Genomic DNA, 24,563 nt, shown 5'->3' on the forward strand with positions numbered 1-24,563 from the left:
TTGAACCTGGGAGGTGGAGGTTGCAGTGAGCCAAGATCACACCACTGCACTCCAGCCTGGGTGACAGGGCAAGACTCCATCTCAAAGAGAAAAAAAAAAATAAAAGTGCAATGTGAAGCGGTAGGTGCTAATGTAGAAGCTGCAGCAAGTTATCCAGAAGATCTAGGTAAGGTAATAGATACAAGTAGCTACACAAAACAACAGATATTCAATGTAAATGAAACAGCCTCCTATTAGAAGATGCCATCTAGGACTTTCAAAATCAGTATGATTCTTAGGTGCTAAATTTTCAGAATTGAAGTTATGTTAGCATGCATGAAAACAACATTAATATCCTTGTACATCTCCATCAGAGCTCATGAGTGACCAAGTACATTGTCAACGAGCAGTAATATTTGCTGTGATTGCTAAAATTACCACAGCCAGCCACTACCACCCTGATCAGTCAGCAGCCATCAACATCAAGGTAAGATCCTCCACTAGCAAAAAGATTACAACTCACTTAGGGTTCAGGTGATCAGTAGTAGCAATTAAGTGTTTTTTAATTAAGGCATCTATTTTTAAGGCATAATACTACTGTGCACTTATTAGACTACATTATAGCGTAAACATAACATATCTTTTAGATTTAAAAGATTATAATTATATTAACTTATACAATCTATAACTGTGTACCTTATATAATTATAATATAGATATAATTGTAGATTTGTGCATTTCTCCTTAAATTTCTATTAGTTTTTTCCTTCACGTATTCTGAAGCATTCATACGTGCTCTCTCTCTCTCTCTATATATATATATGTATGTGTATGTGTGTGTGTTAGGACTGATACGTCTTCTTGATGAACAGACCCTTTTATGATTTAACAATAGGCCTGGTTAGCTGGTCCTTCATTATCTGTCCCTTGGTAATAAAGAGTTACAATTTTTGGTAAGGATTTAAATTTTTTTCCCTAGTGTTCTAGAGAGCTACCAAACTGCTCTCTGTGAGGAAGTCCCATGGTGTGGTTTATATCTTAACAGTATCAACAGCTATTATATGAGATGGAGTAATACAAGCATGGAAGCCAGTGATGAAACTACGATAGCCATGTGGGAGACAACTACGGCATGAACTAGAGGGATGGCAGCAGAGATTGAAGTAGGTAATTGGTTTCAGGATATGTTCTGAAAATATAAGAATTGATGGAATGTAAAGAAACGAGAGGCCAGGTGCAGTGGCTCACGCCTATAATCCTAACACTTTGGGAGGCTGAGGCGGGCAGATTGCTTGAGCCCAGTATTTCGAGACCAGCTTGGGTGAAACTCCGTCTCTACAAGGAATACAAAAATTAGCCAGGCATGATGGTGTGCACCTGTATTCCCAGCTACTTGCGTGGCTGACGTGGGAGGATCACCTGAGCCCGCAGAGGTCAATGTTGCAGTAAGTTGTGATCATGCCACCGCACTTCAGCCTGGGTGACACAGTGAGACTCTGTCTCAAACAAACAAACAAAGACAAAAAAAGAAGTCAATCCTGACTTGGAATGAACAACCAAATGTGTATGGCAGGGCTATTAACTAAGACAGTGAACACTGAGGGAGAAGTATATTTCAGATTAGGAAGAGGAGAAATGAGTTCTGTGTTAAGAATTTTATCTCTATGTTCTTATGCTATATTAGGAATCAGTCTGTAGTTTTCCTGTCTTTGGTTTTGGTATCAGAGTAATGGTGGCCTCAATCAATGAGATGAGAACTTCATCTTATTCAATGTTCTAGAAGTATTTGTAGAATTAGTATCTTTGTAAAAAGTTTGGGATAAACTATCAGAAACTGAAGGTTTCTTTGTGGAAACTTTTGTTTTTCAGAGGGAATCTTGCTATGTCACCCAGGCTGGGGTGCAGTGGCACAATCTTGGCTCACTGCAACCACCGCCTCCAGGGTTCAAGCGATTCTCCTGTCTCAGCCTCCAGAGTACCTGGGATTACAGGCATGCACCACCATGGCCGGCTAATTTTTGTATTTTTAGTAGAGACTAGGTTTCACATGTTGCCCAGGTTTGAACTCCTGACCTCAAGTGATCTGCCTGCCTCAGCTTCCCAAAGTGCTAGGATTACAGGCATGAGCCACCACTCCTGGCCTCTTTGCAGGAAAATTTAAACATAAATTCAATTTCATTAATAGATACTGGGTTATACAAGTTATTATTATATATTTTTTTGAGACAGAGTCTCGCTCTGTTGCCCAGGCTGGAGTGCAGTGGCACAATCTCAGCTCACTGAAACCTTCTCCTCCTAGGTCCAAGCAATTCTTATGCCTCAGCCTCCTGAATAGCTGGGATTACAGGCATGCACCGCCACATGTGGCTAATTTTTGTATTTTTAGTAGAGATGGGGTTTCACCATGTTAGCCGGGCTGGTGTTGAACTCCTGGCCTCAAGTGATCCGCCTGCCTTGGCCTCCCAAAGTGCTGGAATTACAGGCGTGAGCCACCGTGCCCGGTCACAAGTTATCTAACTCTTTATGAATGAGTTTTGGTAATTTGTGCCTTTCAAATAATTTGTCCATTTCGCCTAAGTTGTTGAATTTTGGGGCATCATGCTGTTTATCATATTTCTATATTATCTGTTTAACAGCTGTATGATCAGTAGTGATGTTTCTTCTTTCATTCTTGATGTTAGCAATTTTTCTCTTCTTTTTCTTGGTCAATCTGACAAGAGGCTTATCCATTTTATTGATCTTCTCCAAGAACCTGCTTTTGCTTTCACTGATTTTCTCTATTGTTTTCCATTGCAATGATTTCCACACAGATCTTTATTATTTCCTTTCTTTGCTTACTTTGGGCTTCATGTGCTCTTCTGTTTCTAGTTTCTTAAGTGAAAGCTGATTTCCTTTATATAGAACTTTTCTTCTTTTCTAATATAGGTGTTATAGTGTGACATATTCCTCTTTAATTTGGCTACATCCCACAAATTTTGATGTTTCATTCTTTATTTCATCAAATTCAAAATAATTTGTAATTTTCCTTTTGATTTCTTCTTAGATCCATAGGTTACACATGTAAGTGTGTTACTTAGTTTCTAAATATTTGAGCACTTTCCAAACACCTGTCATTAATTTCCAATTTAATTCCAGAGAACAAAATTTGTAAAATCCGATTCCTTTAAAATTACTTGTCTTATAGCCTAGAATAAGGTCTTTCTTTGTAAATATGTCTTGTGGACTTGAACAGAATGTGAATTCTGCTGCTGTAGGTGGAATGTGTTATAAATGTTAATTAGGTCACACGGATGGCAGTGGCGGCCCCTCTGGAGTGGCCACTGTGAAGACACCAGCTGTGGCAGGGAAGGTACAGCACGGACTGTGTGCTCCATGGAGCCAGCGGGAGCCAGGAACAGGTGGGAGCCTTGCCCCCTTCTGAGTAGAAGGGGAAGGAGCCCCGACTTCCTGGGCACAGCTGTAGCCATTCAGCCACAGCTGCAGACCTGGGCATCCCTGTGCTCTCAGGGGCCCTGGAAATCCCCCTTTTCAACAGGCTCAAAAGTGTCTTCCCCCACTGCCTGGCTTCTCCCCACTCCCAGCACAACCTCCAACTTTGGAACAAAGTTGTGGCTGATCCCAGGTGCTGTCAGGACCTAGCTGGGTGTGCACGCACTTGGGGTAGTGCTGACATGGTCCCCACTGGACTTTGGGCACCAACAAGCATGGGAAGGAAGTCGGGAGCATGCTGAGGGCAGCTTGGTGTGGGCCTGCAGGCACCCCTCAACACGAACAGCCTGGGCACTGTGGACAGCAGGTTGATGGTGGCAGGAGGCAGACAGGCTCCTGGGCAGAAAGCGGCAGGTGAAGCCTCACCTTCAAGCCAGGGACAGACTGCAGCTTGTAGGGGTGGGCTGCTAGTTTCACAGACTGGAGTGAGAACTTATGGTGCTTTTTCCAGGCCTGCCCATGGACCAATCAGCATGCACTTCTTCCTCTCTGAAGCCCATAAAAATCCCAGACTCAGCCAGACTCTGGCAGATGGGATGACCTGCCTGTGGAGAAAAGCTACCCTCTGTGGGTCTCCTCTCTGCTGAGAGCTGTACACTCATCATAACAACCTGCCTGCGGATAGAAGCTACCCTCTCTAGGTTTCCTCTCTGCTGAGGACTGCAGAGACACCAGAACAACCTGCCTGTGGATAGCAGCTACCCACTCTGGGTCTCCTCTCCACTTAGGGCTGCACAGACATCAGACCTGCCTGTGGATAGGAGCTACCCCACTCTGAGTCTCCTCTCCATTGAGGGTTGCACAGATGTCAGGACGACTTGCCAGCAGAAAGGAGCTACCCACTTCAGGTCTTCTGAGAGGTATACTGTTGCTCAATAAAGCATCTCTTCACCTTGCTCCACAACTGGAGGTCCATATACCTAATTCTTCTTGGACTCAGGACAAGAATTCAGGACTGAAAGATCTATAACACAAACATGGCTGAAAACTCCCCCTACTCCAATCACACTGCAACCACTCATGACATTGTGGGCAACGAGAAGGTGAGAAGAAAGGAGAAAAGAGCTGTGGCCCTATGGGGAACCCAAACTTAGGAGCTTCCCAAGCAAGGGCTGGCATACTCTCTTTGGGGCTCTGCAGTTGCTGGCATCTCCAAGCTTCTGGGTGCCACCACATTCCCTGGCCCACAGTGGAAGCTGCTTGTGGTATGTCTGGTCCAGCTATAGCAGGAAGCCAGCAGCTGTGCCAGTGCATGGAGCTGCCTATCCTGCCACAGCCAGCATATGCCTGGCTGTGTGCAGTGGCCGGACCCCATGCTCATGCACCCCTCACTGCTCTGTGCCTGGCTCACCCTTTGCAGGCATAGGATCTGGGCTGGTAGCAAAAGCCAAGCACAGCCTGTGAGGCCAAGTGGGCAAAACGAGCCCAAGTGGGCCTGAGCAAAACTTGGGCAAAGGTGCCACTGGCCACAGATGTTTCTGGCTATCAAAGTAACACCTTAAGGATTCCATGACAACATTGGTCAATACTGTTGTTCAGGCCAGGTATGGTGACCCTGTAATCCCAACACTTTGGAAGGCTGAGGTGGATGGATTGCTTGAGCCCAGGTATTTGAGACCAGACTGAGTAACATAGAAAAACCCCATCTCTAGTAAAAATACATACAAAAAAGCATTGTCCAAATCTTCTACATCTTTACTGATTTTCCTTTTTTTTTTTTTTTTGAGATGAGTCTAACTCTGTCACCCAGGCTGGGGTGCAGTGGCCCGATCTTGGCTCAACATAACCTCTGCCTCCCAGGTTCAAGCGATTCTCCTGCCTCAGCCTCCCAAGTAGCTGGGACTACAGGCATGCCCAGCTAATTTTTTTTTTTTTTTTTTGTATTTTTAGTAGAGATGGGGTTTCACCATGTTAACCAGGATGGTCTCAATCTCCTGACCTCATGATCTGCCTGCCTTGGTCTCCCAAAGTGTTGGGATTAGAGGCATGAGCCACCGCACCTGGCCATCTTTACTGATTTTCTTTAAACTTGTTCTATTTATTAATGAGAGAGGATTATTGAAGTTCCAATTATAACTAGAGATTTATTTCTCCTTGCAGTTCTATTAGTTTTTGCTTTTTTTTTTTTTTTTTTTTTTTGAGATGGAGTCTCACTATGTTGCTCAAGCTGGAGTGCAGTGGTTGGATCTCAGCTCACTGCAAGCTCCACCTCCCGGGTTTAGGCCATTCTCCTGCCTCAGCCTCCCGAGTAGCTGGGACTACAGGTGCCCGCCACCTCACCCGGCTAGTTTTTTGTATTTTTTTAGTAGAGACGGGGTTTCACTGTGTTAGCCAGGATGGTCTCGATCTCCTGACCTCATGATCTGCCCGTCTCGGCCTCCCAAAGTGCTGGGATTACAGGCTTGAGGCACCGCGCCCGGCTGCTTAATGTATTTTCAAGCAATATTATATGGTAAATAAGTATCAGGACTTCCATGTCCTCTTGATGAATTAATTCCTTTATCACTATAAAATGACCCTCTTTATTCTGGATGTGGTAGACAGAATCCTAAGATGGCATTCATAATTCCTACCCCTGATTTACACAACCTGTATTACACCGTCTCCATGAATGTGTTGTGATATCACTCCCTGTGAGTGATATGTGAATGTGTTGGGATCTTACTCCCTGTGATCATATTAAGTGTGATGGCAAAAGAGATTTGCAGATTTAATTATGGTCCCTAATCAGCTGACATCAAGTTAATCAAAAGGGAGATTATCCTGGGGAGGCTTTACCTCCCTTAAAAGAGATAAGCAGCAGCAGCAGCAGAGATTCTTCTCCTGGCTTCGAAGAAGTAAGCTTCATATTGAGAGGATCTATGTCTGTGTGTGTAGCACATAATAAGGACATGAGAGTTGACCTCTAGAAGATTGATAGGGTTTGGCTATGTCCCAGGATTCAGGAGGGAACCACGGGGAGGTAACTGAATCATGGGGGCCGGTCTTCCCTGTGCTATTCTCATGATAGTGAATAAGTCTCACGAGATCCGATGGGTTTATCAGGGGTTTCTGCTTTTGCTTCATTTTCGCTTGCTGCCACCATGTAAGAAGTGCCTTTTGCCTCCCGCCATGATTCTGAGGCCTCCCCAGTCATGTGGAACTGTAAGTCCAATTAAACCTCTTCTCAGTCTTGGATATGTCTTTATCAGCAGCATGAAAACGGACTAATACAAAAATGGAAACCTCCACTGCACATCTAAAAGGAAGACAATTCTTCCAACGAGCTTCTAAGAAAATTGAAAGATGAGATCGCATCCCTGGCAGACACTTTGATTTCACCCTAGTGATATCCTGAGCAAAGAGTTGAGTTAACTTGTATCTGATCTCTTGAAAGTTAATCAATTTGTGTGGTTTGAATCCATTGAGTTTGTGGCAATTTGTTATATAACAATATAAAATAAATACTCTCATTAATATTCTTTGCTTTGAAATATACTTTGATATTAATATAGTCACATAATCTATCTTTTGATTAGTGTTAGCATGGTATACATCTTTTTGCATCTCTACTTTTAACTTACTTGTACCTATATATTTAAACGGAATTTCTTATAGGCAGCATATAGTTGAGTTTTGCTTTTTAATCTAATCTCACTAGGGTGTTTAGTTCATCTACATTTAATGTGATTAGATGATTGGGTTTAAGTCTATTATCTTGTTGTTTGTTTTCTATTTGTCTCATCTTTTCTTTATAATTATTTTTATAGTTACATTTTATCTCCTTTGTTGCCTTACCAACAAAACTTCTGTGTTATTTTACTGGTTACTTGTTGATCTACCTTGAAGTGATATATATCATTTCATATGTAAGAATGGTAAAGCAATACTCCCAGGTCTTCCCTTTGGGCCTTTGTATCAAAATGTCAGACATTTTGCTTCTTTTAAAATTTTTTTTTTTTAAGAGACAAGGTCTCGCTCTGTTGCCCAGGCCGGCCTGTAGTGGCACAATCACAGCTCACTGCAGTCTCGCACCCCTGGATTCACGTGATCCTTCTGCCTCAGCCTCATGAATAGCCAGGACTACAGAAACACATCACTGCATCCAGATTTTTAATTTTTTTTTTTCTAGAGATGAGGTCTTGCTATACTGCAAAGGCTGGTCTTGAACTTTTGGGCTCAAGCAATCCTCCTGGCTCAGCCTCATAAAGTGCAGGGATTACAAGTGTGAGACACCATGCCCGATCCACTACTTTTATTTTTGAAAGATATTTTCATTGGATATAGAATTCTAGATTGACAGTTTGTTTTTCCTTTCAGTACTCTAAATATCTCACTGAACTGTTTTTTGGTTTGCAGTGTATTTGATGAGTAGTCTGATCTTTGTTCTATATGTAATGTCTTGCCCCTAGCTATTTTTAAGATTTTCTCCATCCCTAATTTTAGGCCTTTTGATTATATCTCCTTTGAAATACTTCTTTTCATGTTTCTTGTGTTTGGTGTTCATTGAACTTCTTAGATCTCTGAGTTTACAGTTTTCATCAAATTTGAACAAATTGTATCCATTTTTTTTCTGCAAATATTCTTTTCTTTTCTCTCTCTTTCTCTGTCTGGTAACTCCAATTACACATAACTTGAAGTTGTCCCACAGCTGACAGATTTTCTGGACTTTTTTTTCAGTCTTGTTTCTCTCACTTTCATTTTGAATTTTTTTTTTTTTTTTTTTCCTTGAGACAGACTCTCACCCTGTTGCCCAGGTTGGGGTGCAGTGGTACAATCTCAGTTCACTGCAACCTCCGCCTCCCAGGTTTAAGCGATTCTCCTGCCCCAGTCGCCCCAGTAGCTGGGACTACAGGTGTGCATCACCACAACTGGCTAATTTCTATATTTTTGGTAGAGACAGGATTTTGCCATATTGGCCAGCCTACACTGTTTCATTTTGAATAGTTTCAATGGTTACGTCTTTAACTTCACTAATCTTTTCTTCTGGAATATCTAACCTATTAATCTCATCCAGTGTATTTCTCATCTCAGACATTATAGCTTTCATCTGTAGACATTAGTTTTGGTTTTCTTATATCTCTTTACTTGCTCAACCTTTCCTCTAACCTCGCTAATGCATGCAATTGTTACAGTTACAATGTCTTTGTCTACTAATTCTATCATCTGTGTCATTTTTGCATTGGTTGCACTTGTTGGCTTTTTTTCTTCTCACTATTGGTTATATTTTCCTGCTTCTCTGCATGCCTGGTAATTTCTTATTGGATGCCAAACATTATAAATTTTACTTTAGCTATTTTTGTATTCCTATAATTATTCTTCAGCTTTGTTCTGGGATATAGTTATTTGAAAACGTATTCCAAATAAGTATCAAATGTTTGATCCTCTTAGGCCTTGCTTTTAAACTTCGTTAGGTGGGAACCAAACATTCAGTCTATGGTTTATTTTACTACACTATGGAGCAAAACTCTCTGAGTATTCTACCCAATGCCCTGTGAATTATGAACTTTTCCTCTCTGCTGGTGGGAACAGGAAGTATTATTAATATTGTATATGCTCCTGACATTGTTCCTTGTAACTTTTTTGAGTGGTTCTTGTTCTGGCCTCAGGAAATATATTTACATGCAGGCACCGACCCATTGTCTGCTAACATTTGAATAAAATCCTCTTATGATCTCTGGAGCTCTCTGTGGAGCTCTATCTGGCACTCTGTCCTGCAAAGTCTAGTCACCATGGCCTCCTCAAACTCTCAGCACCATGTCCATCTCTGCTGCTATCTGCCTGTTTTTCCCTCCTTTAGCTGCAATCTGGAAACTCTTTCCAGAAAGCAAGCTGGGTAATTGTAGGGCTCACCTGGTTTGTTTCCTGTCTCTCAGAGATCTTTCCATAGCCTGGTGAAGAGTATCTTGAAAACTATTGTTTTTTGTTGTTGCTGTTTCTTTGCTTTTGAGATGGAGTCTCACTCTGTCATCCGGACTGGAGTGCAGTGACACGATCTCGGCTCACTGCAACCTCTGCCTCCCAGCTTCAAGCGATTCTTGTGTCTCAGCCTCCCAAGTGGCTGGTACTACAGACGTGCGCCACCATACCCCAGCTGATTTTTTTCGTTTTTCAGTAGAGACAGGGTTGGCCAGGCTGGGCTTGAACTCCTGACCTCAAGTGATTTGGCCTCCCAAAGTGCTGAGATTACAGGCATGAGCCACTGTGCCCAGCCCTTAAAAACTATTGTTTCATGTATTTTGTATAATTGTATTAGATCTTTCATGTATGAGGGCAAATACAGTCCTGTTAATCCATGTTGGCAGGAAGAGGTTCAGGATTTCTTTTCTGGATATGTTAAATTTAAGATGTCTACTGGTATCTAAATGAAAGGGCCAAGTTGGCTGTTGGATTACTTCTTTTTGAGTCTAGAGCTCAAAATTATACCAGGGATACAGATACACATTTATGAAATATGAAATATCAGAGTTTAGATGGAATTTAAAGCTGTGAGACTGAATGAAATAATTTAAGAAGGGATTGGCAAACTATGGCTCATGGGCCAAATCTGGCTCCATCAGATTTTTTTAATGAGTACAGTTTTCATATGTTTTATAAGCAAAGTTTTATAGAAACACAGCTATGCCCATTTGTTTAGATACTATTGGCAACAAAGGCATCTGCCCTACAAAGTCTAAAATACCTATTACCTGGATCTTTACAGAAAAAGATCGCCAGAAAAAGATTGCCCTTGAGCTACAAAATCAATAACAAAGAGAATGCCAGTGGATTAAATTCTGCAGAACTTCTATTTTTTTTTTTTTTTTTTTTGAGACAGAGTTTCACTGTGTTGCCCAGGCTGGAGTGCAGCTGCCCACTTTCGGCTCACTGCAACCTCCACCTCCCGGGTTCAAGCAATTCTCCTGCCTCAGCCTCCCAAGTAGGTGGGACTATAGGCGCCGCCACCATGCCTGGCTAATTTTTTTGTATTTTTAGTAGAGATGGGGTTTCACTATGTTGGCCAGGCTGGTCTTGAACTCTTGACCTCATGATCCGCCTACCTCGGCCTCCCAAAGTGCTGGGATTACAGACATGAGCCACCGTGCCCAGCCTGGAGGTTTTTAAAAAATAGGAGATATTATGGCACATTTGAAAGTTGATGAATATGCTCTAGAACAGAGGCAAAACTGATGAAGAGGTATAAGATGGGGACAATGAGAGATACTGAAGGAACAAGGGAGGAAATGAGACAAAGGCAGTAAGTGGACGCTCCTGCTGAAATACGTGGGATGCACATTGCCACTGTCTTTTGTCTCCCTTGAGTTATTGGCTGGGCTGGTTGGGTGGCTGCTATCACTGCAGTAAGAGCAGGTAAGTATTTCCAGGACAATTAAAAATTATATTTCACAGAGAAATACTTTGAGAAACGGTGAAATTTGTATCCCATTACCAAAGGGTTTACATAATCCATAATAAAGCTAAATTATATTCTTATGGCATGTAAGTTATAACACAACTGGTAATAAAGTACTATTAGGACCAGAGTTCAGCTACATTAATAAGCTGAAAAGACTCTGATGCCTAAGAACTAAATAATCGTTTCTAAGGTTATTTTAATAGAAAATGTGTTTCAAGATTTTTAATTAAATATTTACAGAAAGCTTTAGAACTCTGCTTAGTTTGAAGTTAAGGATGGTGAACTTACCAATCCTCATCAGCCAAAAGCCTCAGGGCTTCTGTCAGTGCTATTTCTGGTTTAGAGAATGGTCGTAGTTCTGATAGATCCATTATTTCTGGACTATGAGTGACAGAAGGCATCCTTTCTTTATACTGTGAAATGACTCCAGTAGATGTTTCACCTAAAACAAAATATATTAAACTATGAGAGAAACTTTTTTTACAAATGTTTATCTTTTTGAGAAGGAGTATCGCTCTGTTGCCCAGGCTAGGGTGCAGTAGTGCAATCTCAGCTCACTGCAACCTCTGCCACCTGGTTCAAGCGATTCTCCTGCCTCAGCCTCCCAAGTAGCTGGGATTACAGGCACGCACCACCATGCCCGGCTAATTTTTGTATTTTTAGTAGAGATAGGGTTTCACCATGTTGGTCAAGCTGATCTTGAACTCCTGATCTCAAGCAACCCATCCGCCTCAGCCTCCCAAAGTGCTGGGATTACAGGCGTGAGCCACCATGCCCGGCCAAGAAGACCTTCACACAAAGTATACAAACATTATTCTGACTACAGTTGTGATGAACATTTATTATGAAAACTTAGTACTATTAGTTAGTCTTGAGGAAAATTACAGTACCCAGAAACCAAAACTATTGAAAACTTTACTTTTTATATGCAAAATTATTAACAAATTATATTTAATAAAAATATAAGTAGTTTTTCAGTCATGAGTCATAACAAAGTCTGGCTTTAACAGCTAAAAGTCAAAGAAGCAGTATGATCCCATTTTGTAAAAATGTGGATATATACCTGTTTCATAACTGAGAAGTGAAGATGAAGGTTCATGGCATCTGTATGTAGAATTCTAGTTGATTTTCTCTATTGATATAGAATTAGTGGCCTATTACAAATTCTAAGACCATGTGTAGTAATAAGAATGATGTTTCTTCTATAATAAGACATTGACCAAGCATTTTGCAGATGTAAGGCACTGTACTATAAATTGAGAAAATAAATCATCCTCTTTGAGTGCTCAGGATAATATCCTTGAGAGCACTGTATAATGTGAGACACATGCAGTGGAGATATTAAAAAGAAAAGGGTCAAATAGAATGGGCTTTTATAAGTAGGTAAAGATTTACTGGCTCTTTTTCCATGTTAAGAGATACTTTTAGAAAGGAAATATTAGTCACTAGAAAATAATTTATCATCAAAAATTATTTATTGACCATGCTATCTGTGACAAAATGTTACTTGAAATCACAAATATAAGAAATTTCACTTAATGTTGCATACTAATTACATATTCAGAGTTGGTCATTCAAAATCCAAAGGCAACAAGGTGTTAATGATATTAGCTGACATTTATTAAATACTATGCACCAGACCTTGGGATAAATGCTTTGCAAACTTTACTGCATTTAATTATCTCAACAAAGTTGAGGTAGGCATTCTAACTATCTTTATTTGCAGCTGAGAAAATAATTGCGTTTTACAGAGACTAAGAAATTTACTTAAGGTTCCATTGCTAATGAGTGGGAGAGGCAGGACTTAGATCTACGGCCACCATTACCTGTGATCTTCTATAAAGAGGTATAAGACAGAATCTCTGCTTTCAAAAAATTTATCACCTATCTAACAAAGAAAAGTAAAAAGGTAAAATATGATGCCTTAAATTACTACAGCGATGAGTCAGTGCCAGTTTTTGTTATGTGAGGAAGATGATATCCCAATTATATATAATAGACCCCTTTCACTTTTTTTTTGATGGTTCAGATGAATCCTTTTAGGTTTCATATCTAAGACTAACATGTATAAATAAAATCCTCCAGCTTTGGAATATCCCAATCCTGAAAGAATAGCAAATAAAAAAATAGCACTATTATCATTTATTATCTTCCCTGGTATTGTGCTATGTCCTTCATTTATACTATCTAATTTAATTCATTCAACAACCCTATGTAATAATTATTATTCAGACATTACAGATGAAGAAACCAACGTGGAAGTTTTAAGAATTCCCTTAATATATCTAATCCATTCCCACTCTCATGAAACAATAACTCATTAGAAAGAGATGCAGATAAACACCAAATTTGCAACCTTAAGATTTTAACAATATGAAGTACTATCACCTATCTTTATTTTGTTTTCACCTGAAGAATGTTATCTTGAAAAAGGAGGTGTATAGAATATCAATTGAAAGTAGTGACGCTCAAATGACGTTTTTTTTTTTAAAAAAACTTCCACTGTTAGCAGGGTGCAGTGGCTCACACATGTAATCTCAGCACTTTGGGAGGCTGAGGCGAGCGGATAACGAGGTCAGGAGTTCGAGACTAGCCTGTCCAACATAGTGAAACCCCGTCTCTACTAAAAATACAAAAATTAGCCTGGCATGGTGGTGCACACCTGTAGTCCCAGCTACTCGGGAGGCTGAGGCAGAAGAATCGCTTGAACCCAAGAGGTAGAGGTTGCAGTGAGCCAAAACTGCACTGCTGCACTCCAGCCTGGGCGACAGAAAAGACTCCATCTCAAAAAAGCAAACCAAAACAAAACAAAAACTTTCACTGTGTTGTAGATTGATTCTTTTATAAAGTACAATAAAAGTGTTGTGGCACTGTCAAATTGTTAAAATAGTTTCTAGAAGCTAAATATTGTCTGTATGTAGGTTATCATAGATGAGTAACAAACAGTTCACACAGTCTGTGAAACACACTTTGAGAAGCAGTGAACTGATAGAAAGTTTCTTAACTGGAGACACATCCAATTAGAATTTAGCTATTAAAATTATTTCTGCTAATATGTTCATAACCATAAATAGAGCTAAACAGCTATACTTTGAGCTGACCAACATAATAATTATGTAAGCATATTCTTATTTTCAAATATAAGGGTGACTTCAAAGTGGTACTCTCCTTATACTTCTCAGAAACCCAATCTTCAAAGCCTACATTATAGGCAAAAATCACAAAATTAGTTGATCCATCAAGAATGAATACCCCCAAATTTATGATTTATTACTATTTGTAATATTTGTACTTCTATTTCTACTCTTCACGCTGGCTAAGTTAGGTAGGAAGTTTCATGGGTTTTTCTCTCCCTGAATTTTATGACAATAACAAATAGTGAATTATGTGAGAATGCTAAGAGGCTTAAGTTTCACAAACACCTACATTTAATGGGTTTTAGGGACATCTTTAGCCACAATGTTACAGGCTAACACCTCTCATCAGGCATACTCTCAACAATTAATAGCTTTGAAAATACAGTTTTCTCCACTTGTTATATTATAATGGAAATAAAAGCTAGGAAAATCCTCAGATATTAATTTAGGTTAAATTTTTTTTTTATTTTTACCTTCAAGAGAAGTATACTGTCTATTAAATTTAGCGTATTTTTTGTAACCTTCTTGAGCATTTTGTTGCTATCTAGACTTCAGATGCAACATAAATTTAAGAGTGTTTATTACATTTCACAGTTTATTTCTTAATAATATTAAACAAAACAGTAATTAAACAATAATAGTTAATGTGTATTATAGTTCACATGATTTTTTATTTCGACGTCTGATTTTTCCTCGTTGCTACTATACCTAACATGTATTCAGTATTTTAAAAAACAACACCAGGAAACATAGAGCATACTCCTGACCGAACACAAAACATTGTAGGTACTCAAGGATAGACTGAATAAATGACAAATGCAATGACCTTTTTGGATCATGATGTGATATAAACCAGTTTCACCATCTCAGTTATCTGCTATAAAATGGGATACCACTCCTCAGCAAAACAGGAATATTTCCAGGGAGTATAGAAGAGATCCTTGAGATAATCTGGACCTTTGAGATACTTAAGATATTCACAGGGGCAGAAAACTGAGGCCGGCTTCCAGGTCACAAAGTTAATTAAAGGCACAACTGAAACTTAAGAAGCCAGGTCTGTCTATTGGCTCCTAGTTCAGTACTCTTTCTGGCACAAATGCACTGGACCACATGTGGTCTCCTCAGCTTAACAAGCATTTGTGACTTTATTCTTTATATCTAAATAAGTGACCTATCTGAATCTGAAAACGCTAAAGATGGTGATCATTTTAAACAGGACCCTTTCAATGGAGGGCTGAAGGCAATGTTTTCTTAAAGAGAACTCTTATTTTTTGATAGCCCCATCTCATCTCCAAAAATATCTAAATCTAGAAGGGAGAAACACAACCATTTTTCTGTTGATGAGAAAGCATATTATTTTAATAGTTATATATAATTAAAACAGAAACTGTGGGTCTTGCAAATTTCAGTGTTACATAAGATATTTCATTCTTAGTCATATATTACCCCCAGTGAAACCTCATTTCATCAGCTTTAGACTATTACTAGAAAAAAAAAAAAATACCAAAACTTAAATTCCACTTACCTTCAGATGCCATTTTCTCAGTTCCTGTATGTTTCATTCGTTCCCAGGAATTTTTTTCCTTCTTTTCACAATCTTTATTGTGAAACAGTTCTTTCTCTTCTTTTCTCTTTTGTCTCATCTTGTTATAAGTAGATTTTGAAATAGAAACTTTAGCCTGCATGAAAAAGTTGAAAATCTGAAAATATTCAGGGAGTTTGATATTTAAAATATCTTTGTCTCAGATAACTAATTTGTCTCTGAGGATACTAGTCTGTCACTACTTAAGTGTATCCTAGAAAACGGAATATATACATACATATATATACATATATAGTACACGTAAAATATAAAGTACACAGAGAATAAAAAGTATATTACATACTTTATCCCCAGAATGAGAATGCCTTTATTAAGTGGGAAGGGTGAATAATCTATTATTTAAATGATTAAAGATCAAAATTTCTTTTTTTTTTTCCTTGAGACAGTTTCACTGTGTTGCCCAGGCTGGAGTACAGTGGCACAATCATGACTCACTGCAACCTTGACCGTCTGAGCTCCAGTGATCCTCCTACCTTAGCCTCCCAAGTAGCTGGGCCCACAGGCACGCATGGCTGTGGCTACATTTTTGTATTTTTTCTAGAGAAAATAGGCTCTCTGCTTTGACTAATTTTTGTATTTTTTCTGGCTAATTTTTGTATTTTTCCTAGAGACAGTGTTTTGCCACATTGCCAAGGCTCAAAATTTCAACTGTACTAAGGTTTTTAAAATTTTAATCAAAATACTTTCACCACCCCACATCTGATATACACAAAACAATGACATACTGTAAGCTTAAATTTATTCTAATAATTAGCAAATAACCTTACATCTTTTTCATTCTCAACATCAAGATATGATGAAATATTTTGCTGGACTGATCTTCCATAAATCCCTGATGGTGGTTCAATACTTTGTTTAATTGAAAATGTATCCTCATTTTCCACAGAAGATATCACTGATTGGCTGCAGGTTGCTGGTGCTGAACTTAAACTTCCAAATACACCTGAAATCAACCAACCACCAAATAGTCATTAACTAATTATGTGATGGTACTCTAGATAACACAGTTTAAGGTAAGGTTCTTGCCTTCAAGAATCAAACAACACAATTAATAAGAAAAACATGCTAAATAATTATAAAATATAAAAACAAATACCCTAACAGGGCAATATAAGAGGTGCCAGAAGGCAGTTCATGATAATAAGTGAGAGCTGCATATTACAAGTGGTAAGCACACATAAAGAAAAGGTTGCTGTGAGCTGTTTTTGTTTTTTGTTTGTTTGTTTGTTTCGAGATAGTCTCTCTCTGTCACCCAGGCTGGAATGCAATAGCACAATCTCGGCTCACTGCAACCTCCACCTCCCAAGCTGAAGCAATTCTCCCACCTCAGCCTCCTGAGTAGCTAGGACTACAGACGCACAGTACCAGGCCTGCCTAATTTTTTTTTTTTTTTTTTTGGTAGAGATGGGGTTTTGCCATGTTGTCCAGGCTGGCCTTGAACACTTAAGTTCAAGTAATCCGCCCGCCTGGGCCTCCCAAAGTATGGGGATTACAGGAGTGAGCCACTGCGCCTGACAGTTGGGTGTTTAAGATGGTTTCAAGGAGCAAGAATTTGAGCTGGGATTTGAAGACAGGAAGGATCTGTATAAAGTAAAGGAGACAGGGAAATCTATGAGATCGTGATGTTTACATGCAGAGTTGAACGTTTATAAAGCATTTATGTGGAGCGAATAAATGAGCTTGGTTGGGCAAATAAAGGAATAACAGAAAATAAGTTTACAAGAGTAAGCTGTAGCCAATCTGAGGAGGGTTTTAAAACAACTTAATGGGCCGGGCGCGGTGGCTCAAGCCTGTAATCCCAGCACTTTGGGAGGCTGAGGCGGGCGGATCACGAGGTCAGCAGATCGAGACCATCCTGGCTAACACGGTGAAACCCCGTCTCTACTAAAAAGTACAAAAAGCTAGCTGGGCGAGGCGGCGGGCGCCTGTAGTCCCAGCTACTCGGGAGGCTGAGGCAGGAGAAAAGCATAAACCCGGGAGGCGGAGCTTGCAGCTGAGATACGGCCACTGCAGTCCAGCCCGGGCGACAGAGCGAGACTCCGTCTCAAAAAGAAAATAAATAAATAAAATATCTTAATGAGACTATCAAGCTAAGAAGTTAGGAAAAAATTTTCAAGACTTTTATTCTATTTCATCATATTGAACAAAAATAAGATGCATACCCTCAATGTACACCACTACATTCTAGTTTTCAATTAAAAAGAAAATAGCTTTAAAGGATACTTGCAATAATTTTGTTCAAGGTCCCTTAGCCCCCTTAAAATATATAATGGGAGTTTAATTTTCACTTCTCTAGATTTTGTATGGGAGATAATTACATTGATTATTAAGCTGATAAATAAGGGCTATTTGAATTTGAACTATGCTAAAACTAAGTAAGCTATCCTAAAACTGTCTTAGAAGTACCTAAACTGCAGCAGTCACATAATACATCTCTCTGAAAATTAATGACATGAATTTACTAGTTTCCTTAGAAGATAGAAACATGAAGGTAGGTATTAACTTCTAATTCTTTAAATGAAGATAGTGTAATACATTTGTAAAAAGAAGTTCCGCTCAACACTTGAATCAAATTCTTTTCTATTCCTTATTGATAGGCTTTGCTTCTATATGGTGAATACATATAATTAAGAAGTGAAATAACTTTGAAATACCTTTTCCAACGACTACTACTGATTCTTCTGATAAAGTCTTTGTGGATGTGAAGTCAAAACTGGAAATTTGCTGTGGATTTGATGATGACCCTGTAATTCCAAAAAAAAACCCAAAACAAATACTTAAAAATATTTGCTTATTATGTAGTATCTTAGGATATTGTAACATGGTCTTTTAAAACTGAAAATTTATTTCATACAAATAATTTACCATTTATTCATACATGTTCATTAAGTCATTATTTCATTATAAATGTTTGTAACTGCAATATTAGAATGGACTAGGCACTAGAGAGAAAATAAACCTTTCTTTTTTTTTTTTTTTTTTTTTTGAGATGGAGTCTTGCTCTGTCTTCCTCTGTCGCCCAGGCTGGAGTGCATTGGTGCGATCTTGGCTCACCACTACCTCCGCCTCCTGGGTTGAAGTGATTCTCCTGCCTCAATCTACTGAGTAGCTGGGATTACAGGTGCGCACGACTACGCTCAGCTAATTTTGGTATTGTTAATAGACACAGGGTTTCACCATGTTGGTCAGGCTGGTCTCGAACTCCTGACCTCATGACCCGCCCACCTCAGCCTCCCAAAGTGCTGGTATTACACACGTGAACTACCATGCCCGGCCCTTTCCTTTCCTTAAGGAGTTTACACATCAGGATGAGGTGTGAGAGGCATACGAGTGAATTATCACAGCATGATAATCAGGCAACAAAAGGGTAATCAAAAAGGAAATCCACTGACATCAGAAAATAGATCAGGTCAATGTCATAGCAACCTGTACTTTTCTAGGTTAACTTTTATCTTAGTTTCTGATTCTTTATTTACACTCTTACTAGACTGTAAGTTCCATGGGAATAGGATCTATGTCTAGTTTTGATGATTTTTCTTTCCCGGAGTCTAGTATAGTGTTTGGCACATACCAGGTATTCCATAAATACATGTTAGATGAATGTATCAAGGCAAAAAAAGAAAAGAGAAATATATATTACTTTAGGTTTTACGAAAGAAAAGCAGTTAAACAGTGGTAAATTCAATGAAATAATTTATTTTTAAAAATTAAGCAGCAGATAGATTGTTTTGTTAACTGCTAATGGTAATAGCAACCTGGCTTTATGTGAAAATGGCAAAGATTAAAGAAAGAAATCCACGTAAATGACCATTTTTCATGTATTTCTTCTTTAGTATGGAATAATCAAAATTAGTACACACTTATACAGCACACATCAACTAACAGAAACACAGTTAGCCCAAAAATGTGTTCTGTGACAAAGAGAAAAAAATCTCAGTAAATGGAATAATTTGCTCAACAGTTCACACAAACATAAAATCTATACATAAACTATCAAGAGACAAATGGTTAGACAAGTCTCATCAGAAAAAATTATAAAGGACATGTTATCTCCAAGGAGTTTTTCATTTATAAAAGAAGCTGTCATTAATCATTTTTAGTATATTTTTATTTTTTACACTATTTTTTCTTAAAGAAATGTTGAAAGAAATATTGTTCATTACGTCTCAATTCTAAAATATATAGAAAAATATGTCTAAAGGTTCTTCACACACAAATATCATTACATATTTTTTCTTTGTTATAATACTTCCATCTAATTCAAATACAGAGACAGTAAATAGTAAATCATGGATTCTAGTTTGCTAATACTTCAAGCACCCTCCACTGTCTCAAGTCATTAATTGAGACAGCAGACATGATATGGACCATTACAATTAGGAAAGGGCACCTAGGTCCTTCACATACAAATTAAGAAAACTAATTTTTTTTTTTTTTTTTTTTTTTTGAGACGGAGTCTCGCTCTGTCACCCAGGCTGGAGTGCTGTGGCCAGATCTCAGCTCACTGCAAGCTCCGCCTCCCGGGTTCACGCCATTCTCCTGCCTCAGCCTCCCGGGTAGCTGGGACTACAGGCGCCGCCACCTCGCCCGGCTAGTTTTTTGTAGTTTTTAGTAGAGACGGGGTTTCACCGTGTTAGCCAGGATGGTCTCGATCTCCTGACCTCGTGATCCGCCCGTCTCGGCCTCCCAAAGTGCTGGGATTACAGGCTTGAGCCACCGTGCCCGGCAAGAAAACTAATATTAAAAGTGCGAGAGCATAGGGTATGAAGAGAAAAACAGTAAAAGGTAATATAAAATGAAATGAAGCTGATGCAAGATTATTAAGGGTCTTAAAAGTTAGCAAGATTATTAAGGGTCTTAAAAGTTATGCTACGGAGCCAGACATGGTGGCTCGTGCCTGTAATCCCAGTACTTTGCAGGGCTGAGGTGGGCAGATCACCTGAGGTCAGGAGTTCGAGACCAGTCTGGCCAATATGGTGAAACCCCTTCTCTACTAAAAATACAAAAATTCGCTGGGTGTGGTGGTGCATGCCTGTAACCCCAGCTACTCAGGAGGCTGAGGTAGGAGAATCACTTGAATCTGAAAGGCAGAGGTTGCAGTCAGCTGAGATTGCGCCATTGCACTCCAGCCTGGGCGACAAGAGTGAGACTCCGTCTTTAAAAAAAAAAAAAAAAAAATTTACGCCACGGAGTAAGAACTTTGTTCTGCAGAAAACAGAAAACCACTTGTGTTAAGCTTGCCAACAGGGCAAGATTTTTCTTTATATGTCACAGAAAAAAACGAATAGTTCTAGGGGTCCTTACACAGGCCCAAGAGACAAGCTTGCAACCTGTGGCACACCTAAGTAAGGAAATTTATATAGTGGCAAACAGTTGGCCTCATTGTTTACGAGTAGTGGCAGCATTAGCAGTCTTAGTATCTGAAGCAGTTAAAATAATACAGGGAAGAGATCTTACTGTGTGGACATCTCATGATGTGAACGGCATTCTCACTGCTAAAGGAGACTTGTAGTTGTCAGACAACAATATCAGGTATCAATATCAGTATCAGGCTCTATGACTTGAAGGGTCAATGCTGCAACTGCACACTTGTGCAACTCTTAACCCAGCCACATTTCTTCCAGACAATGAAGAAAAGATAGAACACAACTGTCAACAAGTAATTGCTCAAACCTATGCCACTTGAAGGGAGCTTCCAGAGGTTCCCTTGACTGATCCCGACCTCAACTTGTATACTGATGGAAGTTCCTTTGTAGAAAAAGGACTTCCAAAAGAGGGGTATGCAGTGGTCAGTGATAATGGAATACTTGACAGTAATCCCCTCACTCCAGGAACTAGTGCTCAGCTGGCAGAACTAATAGCTCTCACTCGGGCACTAGAATTAGGAGAAGGAAAAAGGGTAAACATATATACAGACTCTAAGTATGCTTACCTAGTCCTCCATGCCCATGCAGCAATATGGAGAGAAAGGGAATTCCTAACTTCCGAGGGAACACCTATCAAACATCAGGAAGCCATTAGGAGATTATTATCGGCGGTACAGAAACCTAAAGAGGTGGCAGTCTTACACTGCCGGGATCATCAGAAAGGAAAGGAAAGGGAAATAGAAGGGAACCGCCAAGCGGATATTGAAGCACAAAGAGCCGCAAGACAGGACCCTCCATTAGAAATGCTTACAGAAGGATCCCTGGTATGGGGTAATCCCCTCTGGGAAACTAAGCCCCAGTACTCAGAAGAAGAAATAGAATGGGGAACCTCAGGAGGACATAGTTTTCTCCCCTCAAGATGGCTAGTCACCGAAGAAGGAAAAGTACTTTTGCCTGTAGCTAACCAATGGAAATTACTTAAAACCCTTCACCAAACCTTTCACTTAGGCATTGATAGCATTGATAGCACCCATCAGATGGCCAAATCATTATTTATTGGACCAGGCCTTTTCAAAACTATCAAGCAGATAGTCACGGCCTGTGAAGTGTGTAAAAGAAATAATCCCCTGCTTTATCACCAAGCTCCTTCAGGAGAACAAAGAATAGGCCATTACGCAGGAGAAGACTGGCAACTAGATTTTACCCACATGCCCAAATCTCAGAGATTTCAGTATCTACTAGTCTGGGTAGATACTTTCACTGGTTGGGCAGAGGCCTTCCGCTGTAGGACAGAAAAGACCCAAGAGGTAATAACGGCACTAGTTCATGAAATAATTCCCAGATTCCAACCTCCCCGAGGCTTACAGAGTAACAATGGCCCCGCTTTCAAGGCTACAGTAACCCAGGGAGTATCCTAGGTGTTAGGTATACAATATCACTTACACTGCGCCTGGAGGCCACAATCCTCAGGGAAGGTCAAGAAAATGAACGAAACACTCAAACGACATCTAAAAAAGCTAACCCAGGAAACCCACCTCACATGGCCTGCTCTGTTGCCTATAGCCTTACTAAGAATCCGAAACTGTCCCCAAAAAGCAGGACTTAGCCCATACGAAATGCTGTATGGACGGCCTTTCCTAACCAATGAACTTGTGCTTGACTGAGAGACGGTCAACTTAGCTGCAGACATCACCACCTTAGCCAAATATCAACAAGTTCTTAAAACATTACAAGGAGCCTGTCCCCGAGAAGAGGGAAAGGAATTATTCCACCCTGGTGGCACGGTATTAGTCAAGTCCCTTCCCTCTAATTCCCCATCCCTACACACATCCTGGGAAGGACCATACCCAGTCATTTCATCTACCCAAATCGTGGTTAAAGTGGCTAAATTGGAGTCTTGGATACATCACACTCGAGTCAAACCCTGGATACTGCCAAAAGAACCCAAAAATCCAGCAGACAACGCTAGTTATTCCTGTGAACCTCTAGAGAACCTGCGCCTGGTCTTCAAGCAACAACTGTGAGGGAAGTAACGAAAATCGTAAATCCCCATGGCCCTCCCTTATATTTTTCTCTTTATCTTAGCCCCTTTCACTCTCACTGCACCCTCTCCATGCCGCTGTATGACCAGTAGCTCCCCTTACCAAGAGTTTCTATGGAGAATGCAGCTTTCCGGAAATATTGATGCCCCATCGTATAGGAGTTTACCTAAGAGAAACCCCACCTTCACCGCCCACACCCATATGCCCCGCAACTGCTGTAACTCTGCCACTCTTTGTATGCATGCAAATACTCGTTTTTGGACAGGGAAAACAATTAATCCTAGTTGTCCTGGAGGACTCAGAGCCACTGTCTGTTGGACTTACTTCACCCATACCGGTATGTCTGATGGAGGTGGAGTTCAAGATCAGGCAAGAGAAAAACATGTAAAGGAAGTAATCTCCCAACTGACCCGGGTACATAGCACCCGTACCCCCTACAAAGGACTAGATCTCTCAAAACTACATGAAACCCTCAATACCCATACTCGCCTGGTAAGCCTATTTAATACCATCCTCACTGGGCTCCATGAGGCCTCGGCGCAAAACCCTACTAACTGTTGAATGTGCCTCCCCCTGCACTTCAGGTCATACATTTCAATCCCTGTACCTGAACAATGGAATAACTTCAGCACAGAAATAAACACCACTTCCGTTTTAGTAGGACCTCTTGTTTCCAATCTGGAAATAACCCATACCTCAAACCTCTCCTGTGTAAAATTTAGCAATACTGTAGACACAACCAACTCCCAATGCATCAGGTGGGTAACTCCTCCCACACGAATAGTCTGTCTACCCTCAGAAGTATTTTTTGTCTGTGGTACCTCAGCCTATCATTGTTTGAATGACTCTTCGGAATCTATGTGCTTCCTCTCATGCTTAGTGCACCTATGGCCATCTACACTGAACAAGATTTATACAATTATGTTGTACCTAAGCCCCGCAACAAGAGTACCCATTCTTCCTTTTGTTATTGGAACAGGAGTGCTAGGCGGACTAGGTACTGGCATTGGCAGTATCACAACCTCTACTCAGTTCTATTACAAACTATCTCAAGAACTAAATGGTGACAAGGAACAGGTTGCCGACTCCCTGGTCACCTTGCAAGATCAGCTTAACTCCCTAGCAGCAGTAGTCCTTCAAAATCGAAGAGCTTTTAGACTTGCTAACCACCGAAAGAGGGGGAACCTGTTGATTTTCAGGGGAAGAATGCTGTTATTATGTTAATCAATTCAGAATCATCACTGAGAAAGTTAAAGAAATTTGAGATCAAATACAACGCAGAGTAGAGGAGCTTCAAAACACTGGCCTCTGGGGCCTCCTCAGCCAATGGATGCCCTGGATTCTCCCCTTCTTAAGACCTCTAGCAGCTATAATATTATTACTCCTCTTTGGACCCTGTATCTTTAACCTCCTCATTAAGTTTGTCTCTTCCAGAATCGAAGCTGTAAAGCTACAAATGGTTCTTCAAATGGAGCCCCAGATGCAGTCCATGACTAAGATATACCGTGAACCCCTGGACTGGACTCCTAGCCCACGCTCCCATGTTGGTGACATCGAAGGCACCCCTCCCAA

General features: G+C 40.1%; 1 protein-coding gene across 5 annotated transcripts in view; it reads right to left on the minus strand.

The window, feature by feature from the left end:
* Positions 1 to 24,563, minus strand: part of TOGARAM1 (TOG array regulator of axonemal microtubules 1) — a 108,543-nt gene that overhangs the window by 34,463 nt on the left and 49,517 nt on the right. For all 5 annotated transcript variants that reach the window (XM_023222635.1, XM_023222636.1, XM_023222634.1 and 2 more), the window contains 4 exons: positions 18,238 to 18,327; positions 16,351 to 16,526; positions 15,506 to 15,659; positions 11,132 to 11,285 (listed from right to left, as the gene is read on the minus strand). In XM_023222635.1, coding sequence (XP_023078403.1) covers positions 11,132 to 11,285; positions 15,506 to 15,659; positions 16,351 to 16,526; positions 18,238 to 18,327 — 574 coding nt within the window. The remainder of the gene's footprint in view (positions 1 to 11,131; positions 11,286 to 15,505; positions 15,660 to 16,350; positions 16,527 to 18,237; positions 18,328 to 24,563) is intronic.

The sequence above is a fragment of the Piliocolobus tephrosceles genome, chromosome 6, assembly GCF_002776525.5.
Source record: "Piliocolobus tephrosceles isolate RC106 chromosome 6, ASM277652v3, whole genome shotgun sequence".
NCBI lineage: Eukaryota > Metazoa > Chordata > Mammalia > Primates > Cercopithecidae > Piliocolobus > Piliocolobus tephrosceles.